General features: G+C 38.8%; 1 protein-coding gene across 1 annotated transcript in view; it reads left to right on the plus strand.

The window, feature by feature from the left end:
- Positions 1–21,063, plus strand: part of LOC122804069 — a 152,754-nt gene that overhangs the window by 119,492 nt on the left and 12,199 nt on the right. Inside the window, exon 5 of the mRNA XM_044073734.1 lies at positions 18,448–18,578. Within this exon, the coding sequence (XP_043929669.1) occupies positions 18,448–18,578 (131 nt within the window). The remainder of the gene's footprint in view (positions 1–18,447; positions 18,579–21,063) is intronic.

Raw genomic sequence — 21,063 nt, forward strand, 5'->3', positions numbered from 1 at the left:
GCTGAAGGAACAAATATCAAAGCACATGGGAGACATTTGCCTAAGAGATAGTAAAAGTCCATTAACTAGAAATATCATGTTAAATAAGGGGCACAGCTTCAACTTTTTGGTGGTACAAACTGTATTAGAAAATATCAGAGGTGCAAACATCTCTGATGTAACAGAACAAATAGAAATAAACCAGATAATAGAGTTACAAGCCAACAAATCACCTGGATTGAATGGCAATGTATCCCTGAAGCCCACCCTTAAGGGGTGGAAACTCCAGAGATAGTTCTTCTGCATGGTAATCATGGTTAATGGAATTTAAAAATCTTATATATACTCTCAATTAGTGTGTTTTCAATAGATCTGAAGAAGGGTAGGAATACCCAAAAGTGCTTATCTCCTTTATTTTAATATGCAGCTTTTAATTTGAAGTTTTTAAATTAACATTAAAATGTTTTTATGCATGATTCTGTGGTGACCGCACTGGTTCTTTACATTCTCACTGTATATATAAATCTCTCTCTCTCTCTCTCTATATATATATATATATATATATATATATATATATATATATACACATATATATATATATATATATATATATATATATATATATATATATATGGGTCTACTTTCATACACGAACGTCGAATCACCGACACACACATCCCGACCCCAAACAACCGACAACACACCACACCGACACGCAACATACCGAACAACAAAACACCGACACAAAATCGCCAAATACACAAGCACACAACAACACATCCACTAACCTAAACCTAAACCCTAACCCTAACGTCCGACACTATCGCACACTTCACCTACCTGCACCCTAACCCTAACTCACTTACCCACCCCTAACCCAAGCACCGACACCATCGCACACTTCACCTACCTGCACCCTAACCCTAACTCACTTACCCACCCCTAACCCAAGCACTGACACCATCGCACACTTCACCTACCTGCACCCTAACCCTAACTCACTTACCCACCCCTAACCCAAGCACCGACACCATCGCACACTCACCTACCTGCACCCTAACCCTAACTCACTTAACCCGTCCCAAAACTACAGTCCCTCACTATCACACACTTACCCAACCCGAACCCTACCTCCGACACAAACACACACTCACCTGTCCCACAGCCTAACCCGACATCCCACAATTTCGCACACTTACCTGACCGCTCCTCACTCCGTAACTGTCACACACTCATCATGTCACGATCGCACATTTCCCTTGTCGGTCTTTCCGCTGTCGGCGAATCTCCCAGTCGGTAAACCTACCTGTCGGTCGTTTAGTCTCCTCTTCCCGCGTGTCGGCGAATCGTCGGTTCGGTCTCCCGAAGTAGACCCATATATATATATATGTGTGTGTGTGTGTGTGTGTGTGTGTGTGTGTGTGTGTGTATGTATATATATATATATATATATATATATATATATATATATATATATATATATGGATTCCATACACTAGATTGAAGGTTCACTACTTTGAAATAGTGTATGGAATGCACACTGCAGTGAAAGTGCACTTAATCGAAAGTGCACTTACGCGAAGTTCAGTACAACGAACGGGCATTGTACTGAACTTCTGTGCAGTACTCATGGACTTTAGAGTTAGGGCACGGGTCATGGTAAGGGGATAGACCGTATGGCTATCCACTTACCATGACCTGTGCCCTAACCCTAAGGTCCATGATGACTGCAGCGCAGTGAAGGACATAGCAATGTCCTCCACTATGGTGTGATAGTCACGAACCTTAGGGTTAGGGCATGGGTTAGGGTAAAGGGATAGCTTTACTAATTATCCCCTTACCCTAACCCGTGCCCTAACCCTAAAATCCGTGACTATCGCACCATAGTGGAGGACATAGCTTTTTTTTTGATGTCCTCCACTGTGCTGCGGTACTTTCGGTGAAGTGCACTTTCGCGGAAGTTCACTTTCGTTAAAGTGAACTTTCGCTTAAGTGAGGCTTCCTATTACAAGTTTGAAGTTGTGAACTTTCATTCTTGTAATAGGAATACATATACATATATATATATATATATATATATATATATATATATATATATATTGCTATATATGGTGGATACTTTCATTTGGTACATACTACATTCAGATAATTCCAAAATTACAGCTATATCAAAGTTGACCATACTTTTTTTTTGGGGGGGGGGTATGGTGAGAAAGGTAATCCATTCTCTCTGCAGGAATCTTTGCCACACTTATTCCCCTGCCTCAATAGTGTTAATGTCACAGTCATACCATAAGAAGATATAATTTCTGCAGAGATCAGGCATTTATAGATTTTCAAATACAATGCCTGCCAAATGCATATTTACTGGTTTAATTTATTCATTTTTTTCACAGAGATCATTCACTTACCTATAAATTAACCATTGCAAATTATGGGTCTCAATCCCCAAATATGTTGAATGCTCCTTAGAGGATGGTCAATGTAAACATAAATCACAACATTTACATTTTTTTGTTTTCATTCCTGGTCATAAATTTTACTGTTTGTTTGCCTGTGCCTTTGGCTGTGCGAAGACCACTTCTAGTCTTATGCAATCTTCCTTCATACGTTAAAGTCAACATTGTTATTATCTTTTTTGGTTCTTTTTACCATTTTGACTTTGTCATTTTCTGCTTTAATGCCAGAGCAATTTAATTTGTGTTAGTTCATCTTGGCAAACGACTGCCGTTTTTCTTTGGAAATCTTCAGTCAAAACGTACTTAACTATTAATTGTAATTATAGTATGCTACAGACTGATTTTTTTATCATAAAATAACACTTTTATGACTTTTCTCTTAAAGCTCACAATGTTTTCTTGAAAAAGGAATTCAAAAAATCTAGTAGTATTCAAAACAAAAGAAATAAACTGGTGATTAGTAGCAGGAATTCATCAAAGCAAGTTGAAAAACAACAGAAAAAATGAAAGTCCCCATTTTCCGTTTCAAAATCTGAGTATGGTACTAATATAAATTATTCTCAAAAACAAAGATATGAAATCATTGTTTAAAGCAACAAACTTCCCTTCACTGACATCAGTAAAGCCATGTGATAAAACGTCAGCAGAACCTTTGTCAATTTCTATGTTAGTGTCTACTTTAATCACATCAGATCAAGGATCTTATGTGGAGGATACCTTGGCTCATGTCAAGTGTTTTTTCAAGCTAGACTCTGTAACACCATCTTATTTGGCTATTGTCTTACTGCAGCCTTCTTCAGCTATACATTTATGATGAGGAGTACTTTCATTTAGTACAAGAAATCAAAGTGAAATAACTGGGACCTATGCTAGTACCTTTAGTGGACCCGAAGCATTGTCATTCTGTGTATAGAACACTGAGATGCATCTCTTTGAAATGTATTCAGGAAAAATCAAAAAGGCAAGAGAAAAGGAAAACAGATCTCTTTCTCCTGACGTCTTGAGTGAAGAGAATGGTTTTTATTTAAGGCAGATGAATTCTCCTCTATCTGATTATGATCTGGAAAATGATCCCCAATACCCTGATCCCCAACAGGAGGATATATTATTTATTGAAACTTTATATTTCAAGTTGTGTTGAAGATAATCAGTTAGTGCGTTAATCATAGTCTCCAGCACCTGAAAAGCCTGCCAGGTTGTATAAATCTCACTCAGATAGAGAGGATTTATATAATACTCATAAGGCTGGTCTTGCAGGCATCAGTTTTGCTACTTCTACCCAAACTGGAACAACTAGTTCCGAGCTTCATTCCCACTGGATAATGATTCAAGTTTAATAGATAAATATGGTAAAACAGTTTAGATATCTAGTACCTTAAGAGTTAGAGCTTTAAACTATTTGATTCACATGATATCATATCGGAGTTGTATTCTAGCGAAAACTCAAGAAAAAACAGTAATGTTACCTATAGAACAATGACAGAAGTTACACCAATAAATAAAACTGGAGTGCATACATGGAATGTGCTTATGATGCTTGGATGCTGCTACAAGGGCTGTCATGGTAGCTGTAGTTTTAAGAAGGGTAGTTTAGCTTAGTACAGAATTGTCCGGTCCGGTATAAATTAGACCCTAGGAGACAAATAAAAAAGAATCTTTCTGTGGTCAACCAGGTGATTATATTGTTTTTAATTTTAGAAAGAAAGGCAAAACACAATCCTCATTCAAGGATATACACATATACCTCTTGCCCGTTAGTGTCAGAAAATGTTTCAGAAATAAAAAAAAAAAAAAAAAAAAAACTTCTTGTATAGGAAAAGAACTAAGTGCATCACAAAAAGAATGGGGTTCACAGAAACTTTTATCAGAAGTGTACATAAAAAGGTATGGCTGACCCTAAAATGCATTAGTTGGGCACTTTAAAGGTGTAGCCACATACTGACTGACATTCAGAAGTAGTGCTAAGACAGGACATTACTAGTGGTTACTCTGTGCGTAGCTGTGATCACTCTAGCTTCAGACAGGTAACTATGACTTCATACAACTGTGACCCCATCAAATATATAGGTACACAAGTTGTCGGCTAATATATAGCCAGTTCAGATGCATGGAAAACAGCACTGTGTTGCTAAGTTCCTTTCCATAAAGATGAACGTATAATCACTAAACACAGCAAAATGTCAAGGATATGGGTGAAATGACCCCCAACAAATAATTTACCAGTCGCACTAAATGTAATGGGAATACAATGCCAATACACTGTGCATAACATTCAATGCAGCATTAACTAGCTGGGCAAATATCCAATTAAGGACAGTGGTGCTGCATTAAATGGTCGCTCTGTGCTTCCTTGATGATCAGTCCACTGGAAATTATTTGCTTGAGCATCTGAGAAAAAAAGTGATTGCTTGAGTGCTCATGTTGTGGAATTGGTATATATATATATATATATATATATATATATATATATATATATATATATATATATATATATATATATATATATATATATAGATATGTATATGTATATATATATATATATATATATATATAGATATGTATATGTATATATATATATATATATATATATATATATATATATATATATATATATAAAACTTCACAGGGTGTGGTGGAGCTTCCCCAATGATGGGGGGGGGGTTGTAGGGTGGCCTAGTGCAATAAGCACTTGTTCTGATCTGTACCATTGGGGTACAGGTTATTTTTACAGTTCCAGTACGTTGTAATCAATCACTTGAGTGATTTTTTTCCAACAAGTGACTCTTGATCTTATATAGTGTAACCATATTTAACAGTATGATCTGATGTTGTCAATTTTCATTCTATCCTCAACTGTTGGGTTTGGATCTGAACCTCCAATCTGAATCATCTGTTACTAAAGCGTGTGGTAACCAACAAGCTCTTAAGCTTCTCCTTTACCCATAATGCACCAACCCCTAACATACCTCAGATCTCGTTTGCTGCTTTTCGCGAAAAGACCTGGTCAGCCTTAGCTCTTGAGTTTCATTCAGATAAGAGCACTTTCTTCTGTTTAATATCTTAAATTTCTCTTTATGTATTATTCCCTTATCCCCTTACAGTATTGTAACTCTTTTCTTACCATTGTTGGTATTTTTTTCCCTTTTTCCTGTCTATTATACACACTAGCATAGTTCTTACGTCATTGCTGGTATTCTTTCTTTCCTCTTTCTTCATTTATAGAAAAAAAAGAAGGTCTTCTCCTGTATTACTGTTTTTCTCTGATAGTCACTGGCATTTCTGAGAAAGGACCTTCTGGTTTTAAAAAGTCTCTGAAATGTGGGCACAAATTGCTTCTTTCAGACTGTCATTGTTTTTTGTTTATTGTTTAGGCCTGCAAACATCTTCAGGAGTACTGTTCCATTTGCAATCATTTCATTCCCAAGGCTCTTGTGGATAGGAGAAATAAACTTATCCTCAAAGGATTATTGCCATCTTCTTTTGGTGAAGCTGTCACTGGGTCTCAATCCCCCAAAATCAAAGCTAAGGAGTCTACATCAAAGGCTCCTAAGTCTTCCACTTCCTCGATTCCAATCTTCATTGCCATCAAGGAAGAGATTGAAATTGGATCTGAGAAGATCTCAAAGCTCCTCCCTTTTGAATCCAAAGAAGAAGAAACTAGTGGAGCCTACGCCTTGAATCCAACAAAGAAACCTACGGATCTCACTGCTCTGGGTCCAGCTATTACTCCAAGGACCAGATATTCCCCTTATTATAATCCTGTGCCTTCCAGGGTCACTTCCCCTTTTTTGGAAAGGCACCGATCATAGTCTCCTTCCTTTGCTTTGTCTCATTCTTCCAGGAGTTTGAGTGAGGAAGATGTAGACATAATAATGAGGAAGTTTCTTTAGGCACAGATCCAGATGGGTGTTTTACCAGCTCCACCCCCCTTGGGTCAGAAAGGTTCATCCATCTACCACACCATCACTTCTTACTCCTTCTTTGATCCCTTTAATTGCTTCAGAGTACCTGGACCTGAACCTTCTGGGTCCATCTGGCTTGAATCTGACGATAACTTTATCTTCAGATCCAATGCTAACTCTGAGTGCACTGGCTCTGATATCTTCACATCCTGTTGTCTCTCAGAGCCAAAGCTTGCTTGTCAGATCTGAGGCATTGGAGTTGAGTCCAAAGGTTTTAGAGCAGTCTCTGTGCCTTGGTGCTTTGGCACTGGATAGCTTGGCTTCGACTTCTTCCTCAGCGAGATTGCTTTCAGGGTAGAAGGAGACTGTGGCCAGAAGCCTGTCTTCCTTCTCTCTGGAGTGGTCTGCCTTTGCGGTGTGAGGAGGGTATTTTTTGCACCAACAGGACTGAGAGATCCAACCCAATCAGATCTTCAATCTAGTTCCCAGATGTCTCTGCACTTACAGCCTCATCATTCTACACCATAGGGACAGCCAGCTTGAGACCCACAGACCACTCAGCAGGGTTTCACAATCTCTTCTGACACCTCCCAGGAATATCCCACTGAGGAAGTCCCCAGGAAGAGAAAGAGCAAGAGAAGGCACTTGGACTTTCCACAAGAGACAGTCACTGAGGATATTGATTTCAACAAAGTGAAGGGTCCCCATAATCACCCCCAGAAGATGCCTCATTTGGAGATATCCTTGAGATCCTTAAGCAGAGAGGTTGTTGGACCCCCAGCAACCCTTCATCAGAGGAAGCAGTATTTCTGGAGGCCTTTGGAGCTGGCCCATCTACCTCCTGGGTTACTCCACCATCGACAAGCTCATTGATTTGGTCTCTCAGCAGGCATGCAAGGAGCCTCACCCAGCTAAACCATTCCCTAAGAAGCCAGATCAGACTCTGGTTACACCTGTTGAGAAGGAGTTTTGGAGTAAGAGGGTGTCCATGGATGCCATGGTAATGGTCGTGGCCACCAAGAAGGAACGTGCTGAGCAAAGTTGCTCTGTCCATTTCCCTAACAGGTAGTCTAGGATGATGGATAGGTTCAGAAAGCATGTCTATACTTCAGTGACCTATGCTCTTAGGCCGCTGTACTATTTGGTTTATTTTGCGAGGTTACAAAGGGTCTTAATTAAAGAACTTTCAAAATCTCTTTCAGGGCACATTCCTGCAAAGGCCCAGTTGTCTGTGGCCTCCCAGTTGGTTACCCTCCAATCCATTTCAAATTCATCTATGAGGCTTATTTCACATACAGCTGAAGGTGCCTCAAGGGCAGTGGGTTCAGGCATATACATTAGGAGGCATGCATGGATGCCCTTTTGTGATTTTGTGGAGCCCTTCAAGTTCTTGTTCATCAATGCTCCTTTTGAAGGCAGTTCATTGTTTGACCCAAAAGTGAAGGACACATTATCCAGGTGTGAGAAGGATGGAAAGACTTTAAGTGCAGTGGGCATATATTTTTCGACTCTTCAGTGATCTTTCTCTAGGAATCAATGAGGTGGTCGGTAAATGTGTTTCATGAAGTCCCAGGGTTCTTTCCAGGACATACTGTATGTGGAGAAAGTTCCCCTAGGGGCAGAGGGAGGAACTCTAATGGACAATAATGCCCCCATGGTAGAGGAGGCCTGCAACTCCAGGCCAGCTCTTCTGAAAGTAGGCCCAATTGTCCACATCTGGAGGCAACTGGGAGTCAATTATCCCTGCACCAGAGAGCCTGGCTAGATATAAAAATATATAATTCCCTTTGCCCTTTCAGTTCCAACTGTATGCAAAATTCCCGATGTTCCACTCAGTCAGAGGAAAGTAGCAGTACTAGAAATACAAAAGCTGCTAGAAAAAGAGTCACCCAAGAGGTCCACCCAGACCAGATAGAATCCAGAACTTACTCAAGATTCTTTTTAGTGTGAAAGAAAACAGGGGATTGGAGACCAGTTTTGGATCTCAGCATATTGCGCAAGTCAGTTCAAAATACAAAGTTTCAGATGGTCGTGGTTCAGTCCATTCTCCCTTTCCTGGGTAAGGACATCTGGAAGTGCTCAACAGATATTCAGGATGCATACTATCACATAAAGATGAACAGGCAATTCAGAAGGTACTTAAGCTTCTGGCTGGGAGCCAGTCACTACCAGTTCAGAGCACTGCCCTTTGGCCTCACCCCCAGGGCATTTACCAAATACATGGCAGTGGTAGCAGCTCACTTAAGATGGCAGGGATTCTGTGTGTTTCCATGTCTAGATGACTGGCTCATTACTGTTCTAACTAGGCATATGCTATTAAGGGCAAGCAATCAGGTACTTCAGATTTGTTCTTATCTGGGGATAACCATAAAGTATGACAAGTCTCACCTACAACCAACTCAAATATTAGAATTGTAGGAGCTGTCTTCAACATGATATCAGTGACAGCTTCTCTTCTGCTTTCAAGAGTAAAGACTATCAGATTCCAAGTCAAGACAATAATTCGTAGTACCAACATTTCAGCCCGGTTGATCCTTCTAGCCTTGGGGTCATTGTCAGCTGCCATAATCTTAGTTCCTCTAGCAAGATTTCATATGAGATTTATTCAAAGGATGCTGGCAACACAATGGTCTGTTCTTTGCTAGTGCATGTCAGCACAAATAAAAATCACTCAGGCATGCAGGGGATACCTCTGGTGGTGGATTCATTCAGATCACATTCTACAAGGCTATCCTTTCATTCTCCCTCAGTCCAAGGCCATAGTAACCACAGACACTTTGCAGATTGCATAGAGGGGACACTTTCTGCAGGGAACAATCCAAGGCACTTGGTTCCCCGAAGAGGACAAATTGCATATCAATGTCCTAGAGATGAGAGCAGTGCTCCTAGCATTTTAGGCCTTCCAAGACACTCTCCCTTTAGGGACAATTGCGTTTCAAACAGACAATATGTTGGTGACTTGTTACATCAACAAACAAGGTGGGACTAGATCTTACCCCTTGTGTTTAGAAGCACTCAGAGTGTGGCAATGGGTTATCTCACTCAACTGCTTTCTCATAACAATGCATATTCCAGGGAAATCCAACATGATAGCAGACAAATTGAGCAGGTCCAGTCTTCTACCTCATGATTGGTCTCTCAACATGAAAGTGGCAGAAATGATTTTCTGCCAATGGGGCCAGCCTTGCTGTGATCTTTTTGCTTCTCCCCTAAACAACAAATGCAGCAGCGACTTTTCCCTAATCCCCCCCTCAGAGAGAATCACTAAGGGATGCTCTACTTCATGATTCACCCTACTCTTCTTTATGCATACCCACCAATTCCTCTAATTCTGAAATTCCTGCAGAAACCCACCAGGTTGAAGAGCAAAGTCATCCTCATTGCACCTTACTGCCCTTGTCAGATTTGGTTCCCTTTCCTGTGGCCTCATCATCTTTGCCAACCTTAGATTCTGGATCCGATTCCAGATCTCCTGTCACATCCAACAGATATGGTTCATCTGGATTTCTCAAACCTCAAGCTAACAGCGTGGTTTCTCCAGTTCCATTAACAGCCAGACAATGGATGTTCTTTTCCCCTGTCTGTCAGTTCCTTTTATTTTCCCATAAACCTTCAACAAGAAAGCCTTATACAAGTAAGTGGAAAATAAAAATTTACTGGGCACAACAAAAGCATATTGACCCTTTTTAGCTCCACTACATAACATACTTGAATTTATAGCACTGATGTTTAATGAAGGGTCAAGCTCCTCTACTATTAAGGTTCAATTTGCAGGAATATCTAATTTTCATATTGGATTTGAAAATTCTTCTGTGGCCTCTTCTAAACGTTGTAAAGCATTCTTAAGAGTCACTCTCAAATATTGAGACCCCCATATAAAGATCCTACTCCACCATGGGATTTGAATTTGATACTGCAGACCTTAATTCATTCCACCTTTGAACCAACAGCTAAATGTGACCTTACGTTCCTGACTTGGAAAATTGTCTTTCTAGTGGCCATTACCTCAGTCATAAGAATTTCACAACTTCAAGCTTTATCATTGAAAACTCCCTACTTGATTTTTCATAAGGATAGAGTTACATTACTTACCAATGCGTCTTTCCTTCCCAAGGTGGTGTCAGAATCCAATATCAATCAATCCATTAATTTGCCATATTCTTTCCTAAATTTGCAAACAAAGATGAATATATGTTGCATTTATTGGATGTTCACAATTGCATTTTTACTTAGACGGGACAAAAGAAATCAGGAAGACAGATGAATTGTTTGTCTCCTTTAAAGATTTGAAATTGGATAAGCCAGTTGCAAAAGTAACTCTAGCCAGATGGCTGACTGATTCTATTTCTTTTAACTGTAACAACTTGGGTATAATCTAAGCTAAACCTGTGAGAACCCATTCAACTAGGACAATGGCAACTTCTTCAGTGTTTCTATCCAGGGCTTCCATGGATGACATGTGCAGCTGCAACCTGGGCAAATGCTCATACCTTTATCATTCATTACAAACTGGATATGGTCTTGAGGGGTAGAGCAGCTCAACTGTGCTCAAGAATATCCTTCCTTAGAGTCCACCCAGGATTTTAGGTCGCTGGGGACTCTGTCCCAACAGTTCAGGATAAAATGAAAATTGACATCAGATATAAAAGTTATGTATTCATCATAATGTTGCATCTGTGCTGTCCATTTTCATTCTTCAACTACCCACCCCCCAACCCTCCAACCATTGTTTCAACAAACTACTGGAAGAATGAGATATTGTAAGGATACCACTGTCCTTTATGACTGAGCTCCAGATATAGTTCCTTCTGTAGGGCATATACAAATTTATGTGTCTTTATGTATCACATTGGCAGATACCACTTTAGGTCAATCAACAAACAAGATACGAGGTATGTTAGGGATTGGTGCATTAGAGGTAAGGGAGAATCTTGAGATCTTTTGGGCTACCACGAGCGTTAGTAACAGCCAAGTCAGACCCGAGGTTCAGATCCAAATCCAACAGTTGAGGAAGAATGAAAATTGCCAACACAGATGGAATGTTATGGTAAGTACATAACTTTTTTTTCACTAGAGAAAGCAGTTAGAAATAACTGTGAGGAAATATAAAAATAATAGATAAGTAATTAGTTGAACATAGCACTGGTTGCTGCAGAACAAGAATAAATTACAACATAAGCCCAACAAAAAGCCTTATTTACAAATTTTCACTACAGTTAACATTTTAGAGGTAGCAAAACATATGCAAATAATTTGGTTTTCAGTCAATAAAGCTATCATGTATTCATCTAAACACTTCTAGCTGGTCTTAGTTGAACTTCAGCTGCTGGTAACAACATAGATAGGAACACCAAGGGGCAGACTTCACTGATGACACAGCCACGTCATTGAAGGCACAGATACTCAGTTATGAGTTTTGTATGCCCACTCATTAATGACATATACTGCCATTCACTGATGACAAATGTCCACTAAGTTACCTGTAGCACCTGTACTTCTACTTACTAATGACAGATGCCTACACTCTCATACTATGTACACTCCTATTCAGTGATGTCATATAGATAGCCACTCAAAAACGGCACATGTTTGCCCACTTGGTAATGACATGTACTTCTTACTGGGGATGTATATTGTAGCTCACCAAATGGATATATGTAGACCCTTCAGTGATGACAGTCACTTACTTAGGAATATATGACTACCAACAAAAGCTCTGTTGACTCACAATTTGACAAAACCCACAACATCAGCAATATGGTATCTAAGAATATAAGAAAACATTATTTTCTTGTAAGAGCAAGTCCGTAACAGCTCCCTTCAAGTGGGTTCCATCCCTGCAGCCTGGAATGTATTATTTTCATTTCAAGACTGCTGCATGTCAAAAAAGTTAAATTCTTGACCACAGCAACCATAGGCAAAATATATTGTCTTAAACAAGAGAAATAGCATTCTATAGCCCTATCAGCATCAATGAAATAAATGCCAGCAAAATGGGCATAAACAGGCAGTCATATTATCATAACCCTCCAAGGGTAATTATGTGCACTAATGATACGTGTAGCAATCTACTCTTGGTATGACTTCATGACTAAGGATCGCACAATATGTGTCTCACACTATAAAGCGTAAATGCTTAAGTGTGATGCAGCAACAATAACAACAACAAAAAAATTGTTGCTTGCAATGCAACACCAGAGTTAACATTCTGCACCCACACACCCCTGTTACTTGTACATACTAATTTTGAGATTGTTATTTCTTGGAGTAAGAAGAATCCTCTAAGATACCAAGCCTCAGAGTTAGTTTATGAAAAAGCAATTGCACTTTAGTGTTTGCACATACAAGTAGCAAAAAACTGTGGATCACACGTCTGCCATGCTCATCTTGGTTCATATGTATCCACACACTAACTGAATATGTACACCAATTTACTAATAACCTGTTCTGAAAGTAGATGTCAGCTCATTCACTGGAGACATACTCCCCCTCACTGATAGCACATGCATGCTTACTTAATGACAGACCATGTAATCCTACTCACTAATGACTCATGCTTAGCTCACTTATGACATATCACCATATTATATATACCCACTTATGCATGTTACATATGCACACAAAGCCATGGTCAGTAATAAGAGAAAAGGTTTATTTTTTGTTGCCTACCAAGCCTTACTGATCAGCCTTGTGCTGTGACACACTTCTTATTCCTTTTTTTTTGACTAACCGCACATCATTCCACTCATGGCTGGATCTGCCTCATACCACATCACTGTTCCACTTACTCCCTTAAAAATAAAGTTACTGGTTTACCCCCCTCTACAGAGGCTGTCAATGGTTGTCTTATTGGTATTACCTCTGTATACAGGTACTATCAGTGACTGAAACATTGTAAGTACCTTTGTGTGCAAGCACAGTCAATGGTTGTACTTCTGTATACAGGCACTTTCAATGGCTGCCCTGTTTCTAGTACCACTATATACAAGCACCCACAGAGGCTGTTACATTGGTAGTACATCTACACACAGACACTTTCAATGGCCATCCCATTGGCAATATGCTGTATACACGCACTGACAGTGACTGTCCCGTTGGTAGTACTTCTGTATACACACACTGACAGTGACTGCCTCATTGGTAGTACTTCTGCATACACGCACTGACAGTGACTACCACATTGGTAGTACTTCTGCATACATGCACTGACAGTGACTGCCCCATTGGTAGTACTTCTGTATACACGCACTGACAGTGACTGCCCATTGGTAGTACTTCTGTATACATGCACTGACAGTGACTGCCCCTTTGGTAGTACTTCTGCATACACGCACTGTCAGAGACTGCCCCTTTCGTAGTACTTCTGTATACACACACTGACAGTGACTGCCCCATTGGTAGCACTTCTGTATACACACTCTGACAGTGGCTGCCCTGTTGGTAGTACTTCTGCATACATGCACTGACAGTGACTGCCCCATGGGTAGCACTTCTGTATATATGCACTGACAATGACTGCCACATTGGTAGTACTTCTGTATACATGCACTGACAATGACTGCCCCATTGGTAGTATTTCTGCATACATGCACTGACAGTGGTTGTCCTATTGTTAGTACCTCTCTCTACAGGGACTCTCAATAGCTGTCACGTTGGAAGCACCTGTGTATACAGGCACTGCCAATAATGTTGCCATTGTTAGCACATCTGTATACAGGCACTGAGGAATGTATGTACCACTATTAGCACCACTGTATGCAGGCACTGCCAGTAGCTGCCCCAGTGGCAGTACCTTTGTCCAGACACTGTCAATGGCAGTCCCATTGTTGGTACCACTGTATACAAAAATGCCAATGGCTACCCCATGGGTACTGATACTGTATATGGCTGTCCCATTGTTAATACCTGCATACAGACACTGCTACAGAGTGTCCAATTGATAGTACCTCTGTGTACATACACTGTATATGCCTGTCCTACTGCTAATACCTGCATACAGACACTGTTACAGAATGTCCCATTGATAGTACCTCTGTGTACAGACAATGTCTATGGCTGTCCTATTGCTAATACCTCCATACATACACTGTTACAGATTATCCAATTGATAGTACCTCTGTGTACAGACACTGTCTATGGCTGTCCTATTGCTAATACCTGCATACAGACACTGTTACAGAGTGTCAAATTGATAGTACCTCTGCGTACAGACACTGTCTATGGCTGTCCCATTGTTAATACCTACATACAGACACTGTTACAGAGTGTCCCATTGATAGTATTCTGTGTACAGACACTGGCAAAGGCTGTCTCCCAGGTCATATCTCTGCACACAAGCACTGTAAGCGGTTATCCCATTCTTAATATTTTTGAATGCAGTCACTGTCATTGAATACTACATTGGTAGTATCTTTGGCTTTTCCTTTGCTCGAGGCATACTTCATCCCTTTTCAGTACTGGGAAATGTAAATCAGAAAAGTATAAAATAGAAAATAAAAACTTTTTTGGGGTGGGCAAGCTCCCTATACTCCCAATGTGAGGAGTTCAGCCCCCACTCCTTATATAAACCACCTCCAAAGTCATACTACAGTAGAGAAAAGTGGAAAATCCACTGACGGTACCTATGTATACAAGCACTGCCACTTAATGTCCCATGAGTGGTACCTCTGTATACAGCTGCTATCATTGATTTGTACCATTATAAATAGACACTTTCACTGGCTCTTATATTGATAATACCTTTGTTTACAAGTTTGGTCACTGGCTATCCCTGAAGAAGTACCTCTGTATACTGCTTTTGTCAGTAGCTGTCTCACTGGTCATACTTTTAGGTATAAGCACCCTCTGTGGCTCCCACATTAGTAGTACCTCTGTACAGAGGCAGTCTCAGTGCCTGTCACATTGGTAGTACTTTTGTATACAGGTCTCCTCTCTGGCTCTCACATTGGTAGTGTATATATCTATCTATATATATATATATATATATATAAAAATCGAATTTACATTTTTTAGAATTTCACTTACCCGAGTCCATTTCTTCGAATCTTCATTAATCCGAAAGCATGGACTGTCAAAATCCTTTCCCTGTGAAAGGAACCACTTGGCCACCATGAGAAAATACCTAAACAGGCAAAAACTAAACTCACTAACCCCCCCCCCCCACACCCCCTACTTAAATATATCAACTCCAAGATCACACTACATTGAAGAAAGGGCAACGTTCACCGTGGTGGCCAAGTGGTTCCTTTCACAGGGAAAGGATTTCAATAGTCTGTGCTTTTGGATTAATGAAGATTCGAAGAAGTGGACTCGGGTAAGTGACATTTAAACAAATGTAAATTCAATGAGTCAAAGTAGACCCATATATATATATAAAGAGAGAGAGATGGGTGTGTGTGTGTGTGTGTGTGTGTGTGTGTGTGTGTGTGCAATTCTCTCTGTGTGGTACTGGTGTGTTTTCCCCTCATATAGGGGATCAAAGGGGCTGAATCTGATTGGCAATGGCTTGATGGTTGGTAAACATGGGGGCAAAATGTCTTAGCAAAAATGATTTTTTGACTTGGCCTTCATTTTCCTATATAACACACTGATACATTACTGTAACTCTTTCACTTACTGCTATCTTATTCTACTTTGTTGACTTTCTTGGCATGTCTAAGTCATTTCTTCTGTCTGTTAAAGTCTTTCCTGCTGATTTCCTGAGAATTCCTCTAACTGATAATGTGTCCAAAACAATTTCTTCCAGAGGAGGCATGAAACTAGTGTTAAGATTTTTTTTTCTTTTCAGGAATGTAGAATAATTTTGTTCCAGACTGTGACAGGAGCTAGAACACTCCTACCAACAGGTGCCTTATTAAATCCTCCGGCCAGTACCATCAACATTTTGGTGCACCATGTGGCTAGAAGCCACTAGAATGTTAGTCTTATCTACGTTAAATGATTGTTAAGTCTATATAAAGGGTTTCTCATTATCTTTTTCCATGTAGAATTGCAGTAGATCAGAAACCTCTTTTATTTGTGAAACAGGTTACTGTTTGTCCTTCCCATAAGACATAATGTCTCCTAAACTATTTTACTCAATGGACCTCTTCAATGGAGTATAGCCAAAGCTGCCTAGCTGTGTTTGGCAGTTAACACAGAGGACTAAAGTTCTGAATTACTGAGTTTCTTCCTATATCCTGGAGTTTAATTCCCTCATTCTACATTTGCCTGTTGTGTGACTCTAAGTAAGTCACTTAACCAGTTAATAAACTTGGCTAGGCTTTTCAATGGTCTTCAGGACTACATGTCAACTAACTACCTATGAACCTAGTACTTTCACACTGAAATATGTTCTGTGCATTGAGCCTACATAATTATCAAAAGTACATACAGGCACCCTCCTTTTGTACCAGCCCCAGACATTAACTCTAAATAATCAAAGAACTTGTTATGGTATTTGCAGAGAATGCTTTTTTCCAAAATGTTTTTATTCATTTTATAACACAATAACTTAACAGTACAGTAAAAAAAAAAAAAAAAACAATTATACAATGACTGGCCATTAATATTCTAAAACAAGCATGCTGATTGGCCAGTCCAACTAGTGTGCCAGTTGTAAATCCGAGAATATATCATCGGAAAAGGTCCAGTTTCATTGTTATATTTTGTAAGTTTTATTTATTTTTTTAACAAAAATAAAATCTGTAATCCAGACTCCGTACATACGAGAAATACAGGATGGAGGAAATACTATGAAAATCAGGTACATTATTTAAAACTAAAGACACGTACCTGATTTTCTTTGTATTTCCTCCATTCTGTCTCGCTCCTACCCCTAAACTGTCTGAAGCTTTTTGTTATTAAAAAAAAAAAAAAAAAAAAAATAGAGCAACGGAGACCTTCTTTTCTCCATTGCTTCCTTTCCAAAACACAAGTCCCATATGCCTGCGCATACATCATAAAAAGGCAACAGGATATTAACAGCCAAGGAAAGACAGCACGGTGCTGTTATACAAAGATATTATTCAAGGAGAAGTAAGTTTTTTTCTTAAATAATGTCATTGTATAATAGCAATAACCGACTCCGTGGTGTGGTATATTAAGATTTACCCATGGTTGGCTTTATTTAATCACTCGGGCTTCGCCCTCATGATTAAACCACACCAACCATGGGTAAATCTTAATATACCACACCGACATTGTCGGTTGCTGCTTAAATAAACTATATACAATATCCATAACAACTAAAAAAGCAGTATACATAGGAGAGCACTTAATATTTCTTTAGCAGATTAGGCAATTTTGTCCAAGCAATTAAGTGATGAGTTGTGTTGCTAGTCCTTGCTTTTATAGTAGCAATCTCATTCTTACAAATGTATTTCACAAGATGAATAAACTCAACTTTGAAGACAGGAGTAGATTGTGATTTCCAATTTTTAGTAACAATTTTCCTTGCTATAGAGAGGCTAGACCATAGTAAAAATGTTTTTTAGGAATGACTTCAGGAACATGAACATTGAAAAGGATAAGGGAGTCAGAAATTATACAGTTGTCATTCCACAGAGCTTTACAAAGATATTTAAAGTCTAACTAAATGGGGAAATTATTTTGCAATTTACAACCATATGCATCCAATCAGCATCAGGGTGTCCACTTCTCCAGCATTTCATTTCATCTTTCTTGTTCATTATTGCTGGTCTGTGTGGGGTGAAAAACATCTATATAAAAATGTCCATGTGTATACACATGACTCCAGAAAGGGAAGATGTGGATTCCTTCACGTAAACAAAGTTTTTTTTAATCTTTTTCTGAGAATACTTGTCTACTAACTTCACTTGAATAATTTGTATTTGTAGAGAATTCTTCAAGTTCTCACATTAGTTAAAAGGGATACTTTTAAAGTCTTAGTCACAGTAACAGTTTGCATTAAAATGTATCTACAACCTTTTCATTCCATCTGTCAGAACTCCTGTTTTATTTTCTTTTTTTATGTTGAAAACCTTAATAGATTTTAATAACTGTTTTCAAGTTTGAGCCTTCACTTGTCCTTTATATAAACAAACAAAAGAAAAATATAGCTCAAATTAAATGAATGTTTAAGTAATACATATGCCTTCTTTAAACAGGGAATTATGGGGTCAAGATAAATACTGTGAACTTGAAGAAACTGTTGAAAGAACAAGAAACTCAATTAACGATATACTAGGGAATGCTAACTTATACGTTGAAACTCTGCAGCAGGAAAATGAAATCAAAGGTATAGTATTCTATGTACTTTTTAACTCATTCACTCCAATGGAGTACAGGAAGTTTGCACTATAACTTCCAAAGGGTGGAGCCTTTGCCTTTTGAAAGAATCAAATTATGTCCTCACATTTCAAACAAATGTTCATATCTCTGGAGCCATAGGAATTATGAAAGAAGTATAAATGCCAGATTCCTCAGCACAAACTATTTTTATAGTGGTAGTATTCTTTAGGTTCTAGGTTTTAAACCAAATTTGATAAATCATAGTAAACACAGTAACTATTACATTTGTAATATTTTGTAAACAACTTACAAATATAAATCATAGTAAACACAGTAACTATTACATTTATAATATTTTGTAACCAACTTACAGTATCTCAGCAACCACTCGCCCCCACACACCCCAACATGGGGGACTGTGCCCCCCACACCCCCTCTAACTAAATATACCAACTCCAAGATCACACTACAGTGGGGTAAAGGGCAATGTCACAGCTCAGGCCAAGTGATTTTTTTTCCCTAAGAAAAAAAATCGCTGACCTGAGCCTTTGCTATTTTGGGATTTTGGTCTATATGTGTCTGCGAAATGGCATTTGCTGTAATGCCATTTCGTTGATCTACTATAGACCTGCTGGAGGTTACCCAACAAGCAAAGGCCTGTCCTAGATGTGTACACACACACACACACACACACACACACACACACACACACACACACACACACACACACACACACACATCTATGAGAAGTTTAGGAAGATGACAATTTACCTATTGTCATGTCTTTGAATATGGGAGAAAAACAGACACACTGGTTAGAACCAATTCAGACTTGGAGAAGACAGAACACTATAAAGATGGCACTCCAGCTGGGACAAATGTAGGAGACAAATTATTATGAGATAGTAATGTTAATAACTGCATTATCATTCCACCATGTTGTTTGACAATGCAAAATTTAATACAATAAATACTGCAGTCTGACAAGGACACTACAGAGGGTATTTGAAAAGTATCTGTGTATTTAAACTTTGTTAGATTTCAGAACATTTCAACAAATAATATGACACAATAAAAAGGAAACATTTTTTGTTGGAGAAAATTTCTAATAGTACATGATTAAACAAGAGTTAACAGAGGGTAAATTTCTGTTCTTATTCAATAATAAAATGTGCTGCAGTTTGGTTTTGCCTTTATAGTAATTTTAAATGTGTGGCTTTGTTACTGTCAGTTGGAAACTTCTTGACTTCAAACTGTTGTTTGGTTAAGTGGGTGCTATTTAGAAAGTATTGAAAACCCCTCCTATTCATGTATTCACCTCCTTCAAATATTGGTTATGTTGACATACCTTTCAGTTTGGTGACATACTACACCGCAATATCCAATCTTTTGGAGGTCTGTACTGTGTACAGCAATCATCATATCAAAATATATATCCAGTGTTATCTTTGGTAACAACTCTGGGTAATTTGCATTAACAGGATTGCCTGCTGTTGCTTCCAGGTACCTACCTTTGCTGACCTGGTTCTTGACAACTTGTCAGGCAGCCAGACTCCCAATTCTGATTTTCAGAGTTTCTGTTTTCTTGCAACAGGCCTGGTTGTGACACTTGTGGTTGATCTTCAGAAAGAAACTTTAGTATATCTGTCTTTGACATTTGGCAGTGATTTATTCTACATAGCTTTCCAACTTCTGCACAAATAAATAGGATCCTGGTTTAGCTACTTCATCAATGACTGCAGCTTCAGGTTGTAGATTTTCCGATGGACATTTGATTCGTACTAGGTATTTTTTTACAGTTTCTATAAAAGTAGTATTCCTGACTCTGCTAGTATTTGTTCTACTTTACATTGATTTTTCAGGTATGTAGCTAAAGTAGGTGATCTGCTTTTTCACCCTTCTGCCCATCAATAGCTTAACTGTTGAGAGATAAAGCCTCCCATAATGGAGTTTTTTTGCACCACTTGTTCTGTTCAAGTTGACATTTATGGTCAAAACATTGTATTTTGTGCCTGGCTGCATATCACTTTCAGAGCAGATTAAGTAGTATCTTTATCAGTCTCAGAGGTGTCTTGTGCATACACTTTCTGAATATGCTTAACAAAAATGCATGGGCTTTTCCATATGAAATTCATTTCCTTCACTGTATTTCTGCAATTTCATCTTTTTCAGTCTGAGGATATTGGGAACATTACAGTTGCTAGCGTGGCATGCTATCAAAGTAGAAATATTGCATATTTATATTGTTGATATTTTAGGTCATTGGAACTTGGTGCATTGCTGATGTTGTGTTTTTTGTTTAGGACAAGGGAACGTAGATGAGGAAAAATATAAATCCTAATGTTTATTTTATACTTTTTCCTTTTCTCCATGTTTGTGCAATATTGGAGATACTGTATTTAGACAATGGGTTGTAGGAGCAGACCTCCCATATTGGGGAAATGGAGGGGAAGTGGAGGGGACTTGCCCCCTGCAAAAATTATTATTTTGTA

This window comes from Protopterus annectens, chromosome 6.part0, assembly GCF_019279795.1.
Source record: "Protopterus annectens isolate FY-2018-M chromosome 6.part0, PAN1.0, whole genome shotgun sequence".
NCBI lineage: Eukaryota > Metazoa > Chordata > Ceratodontiformes > Protopteridae > Protopterus > Protopterus annectens.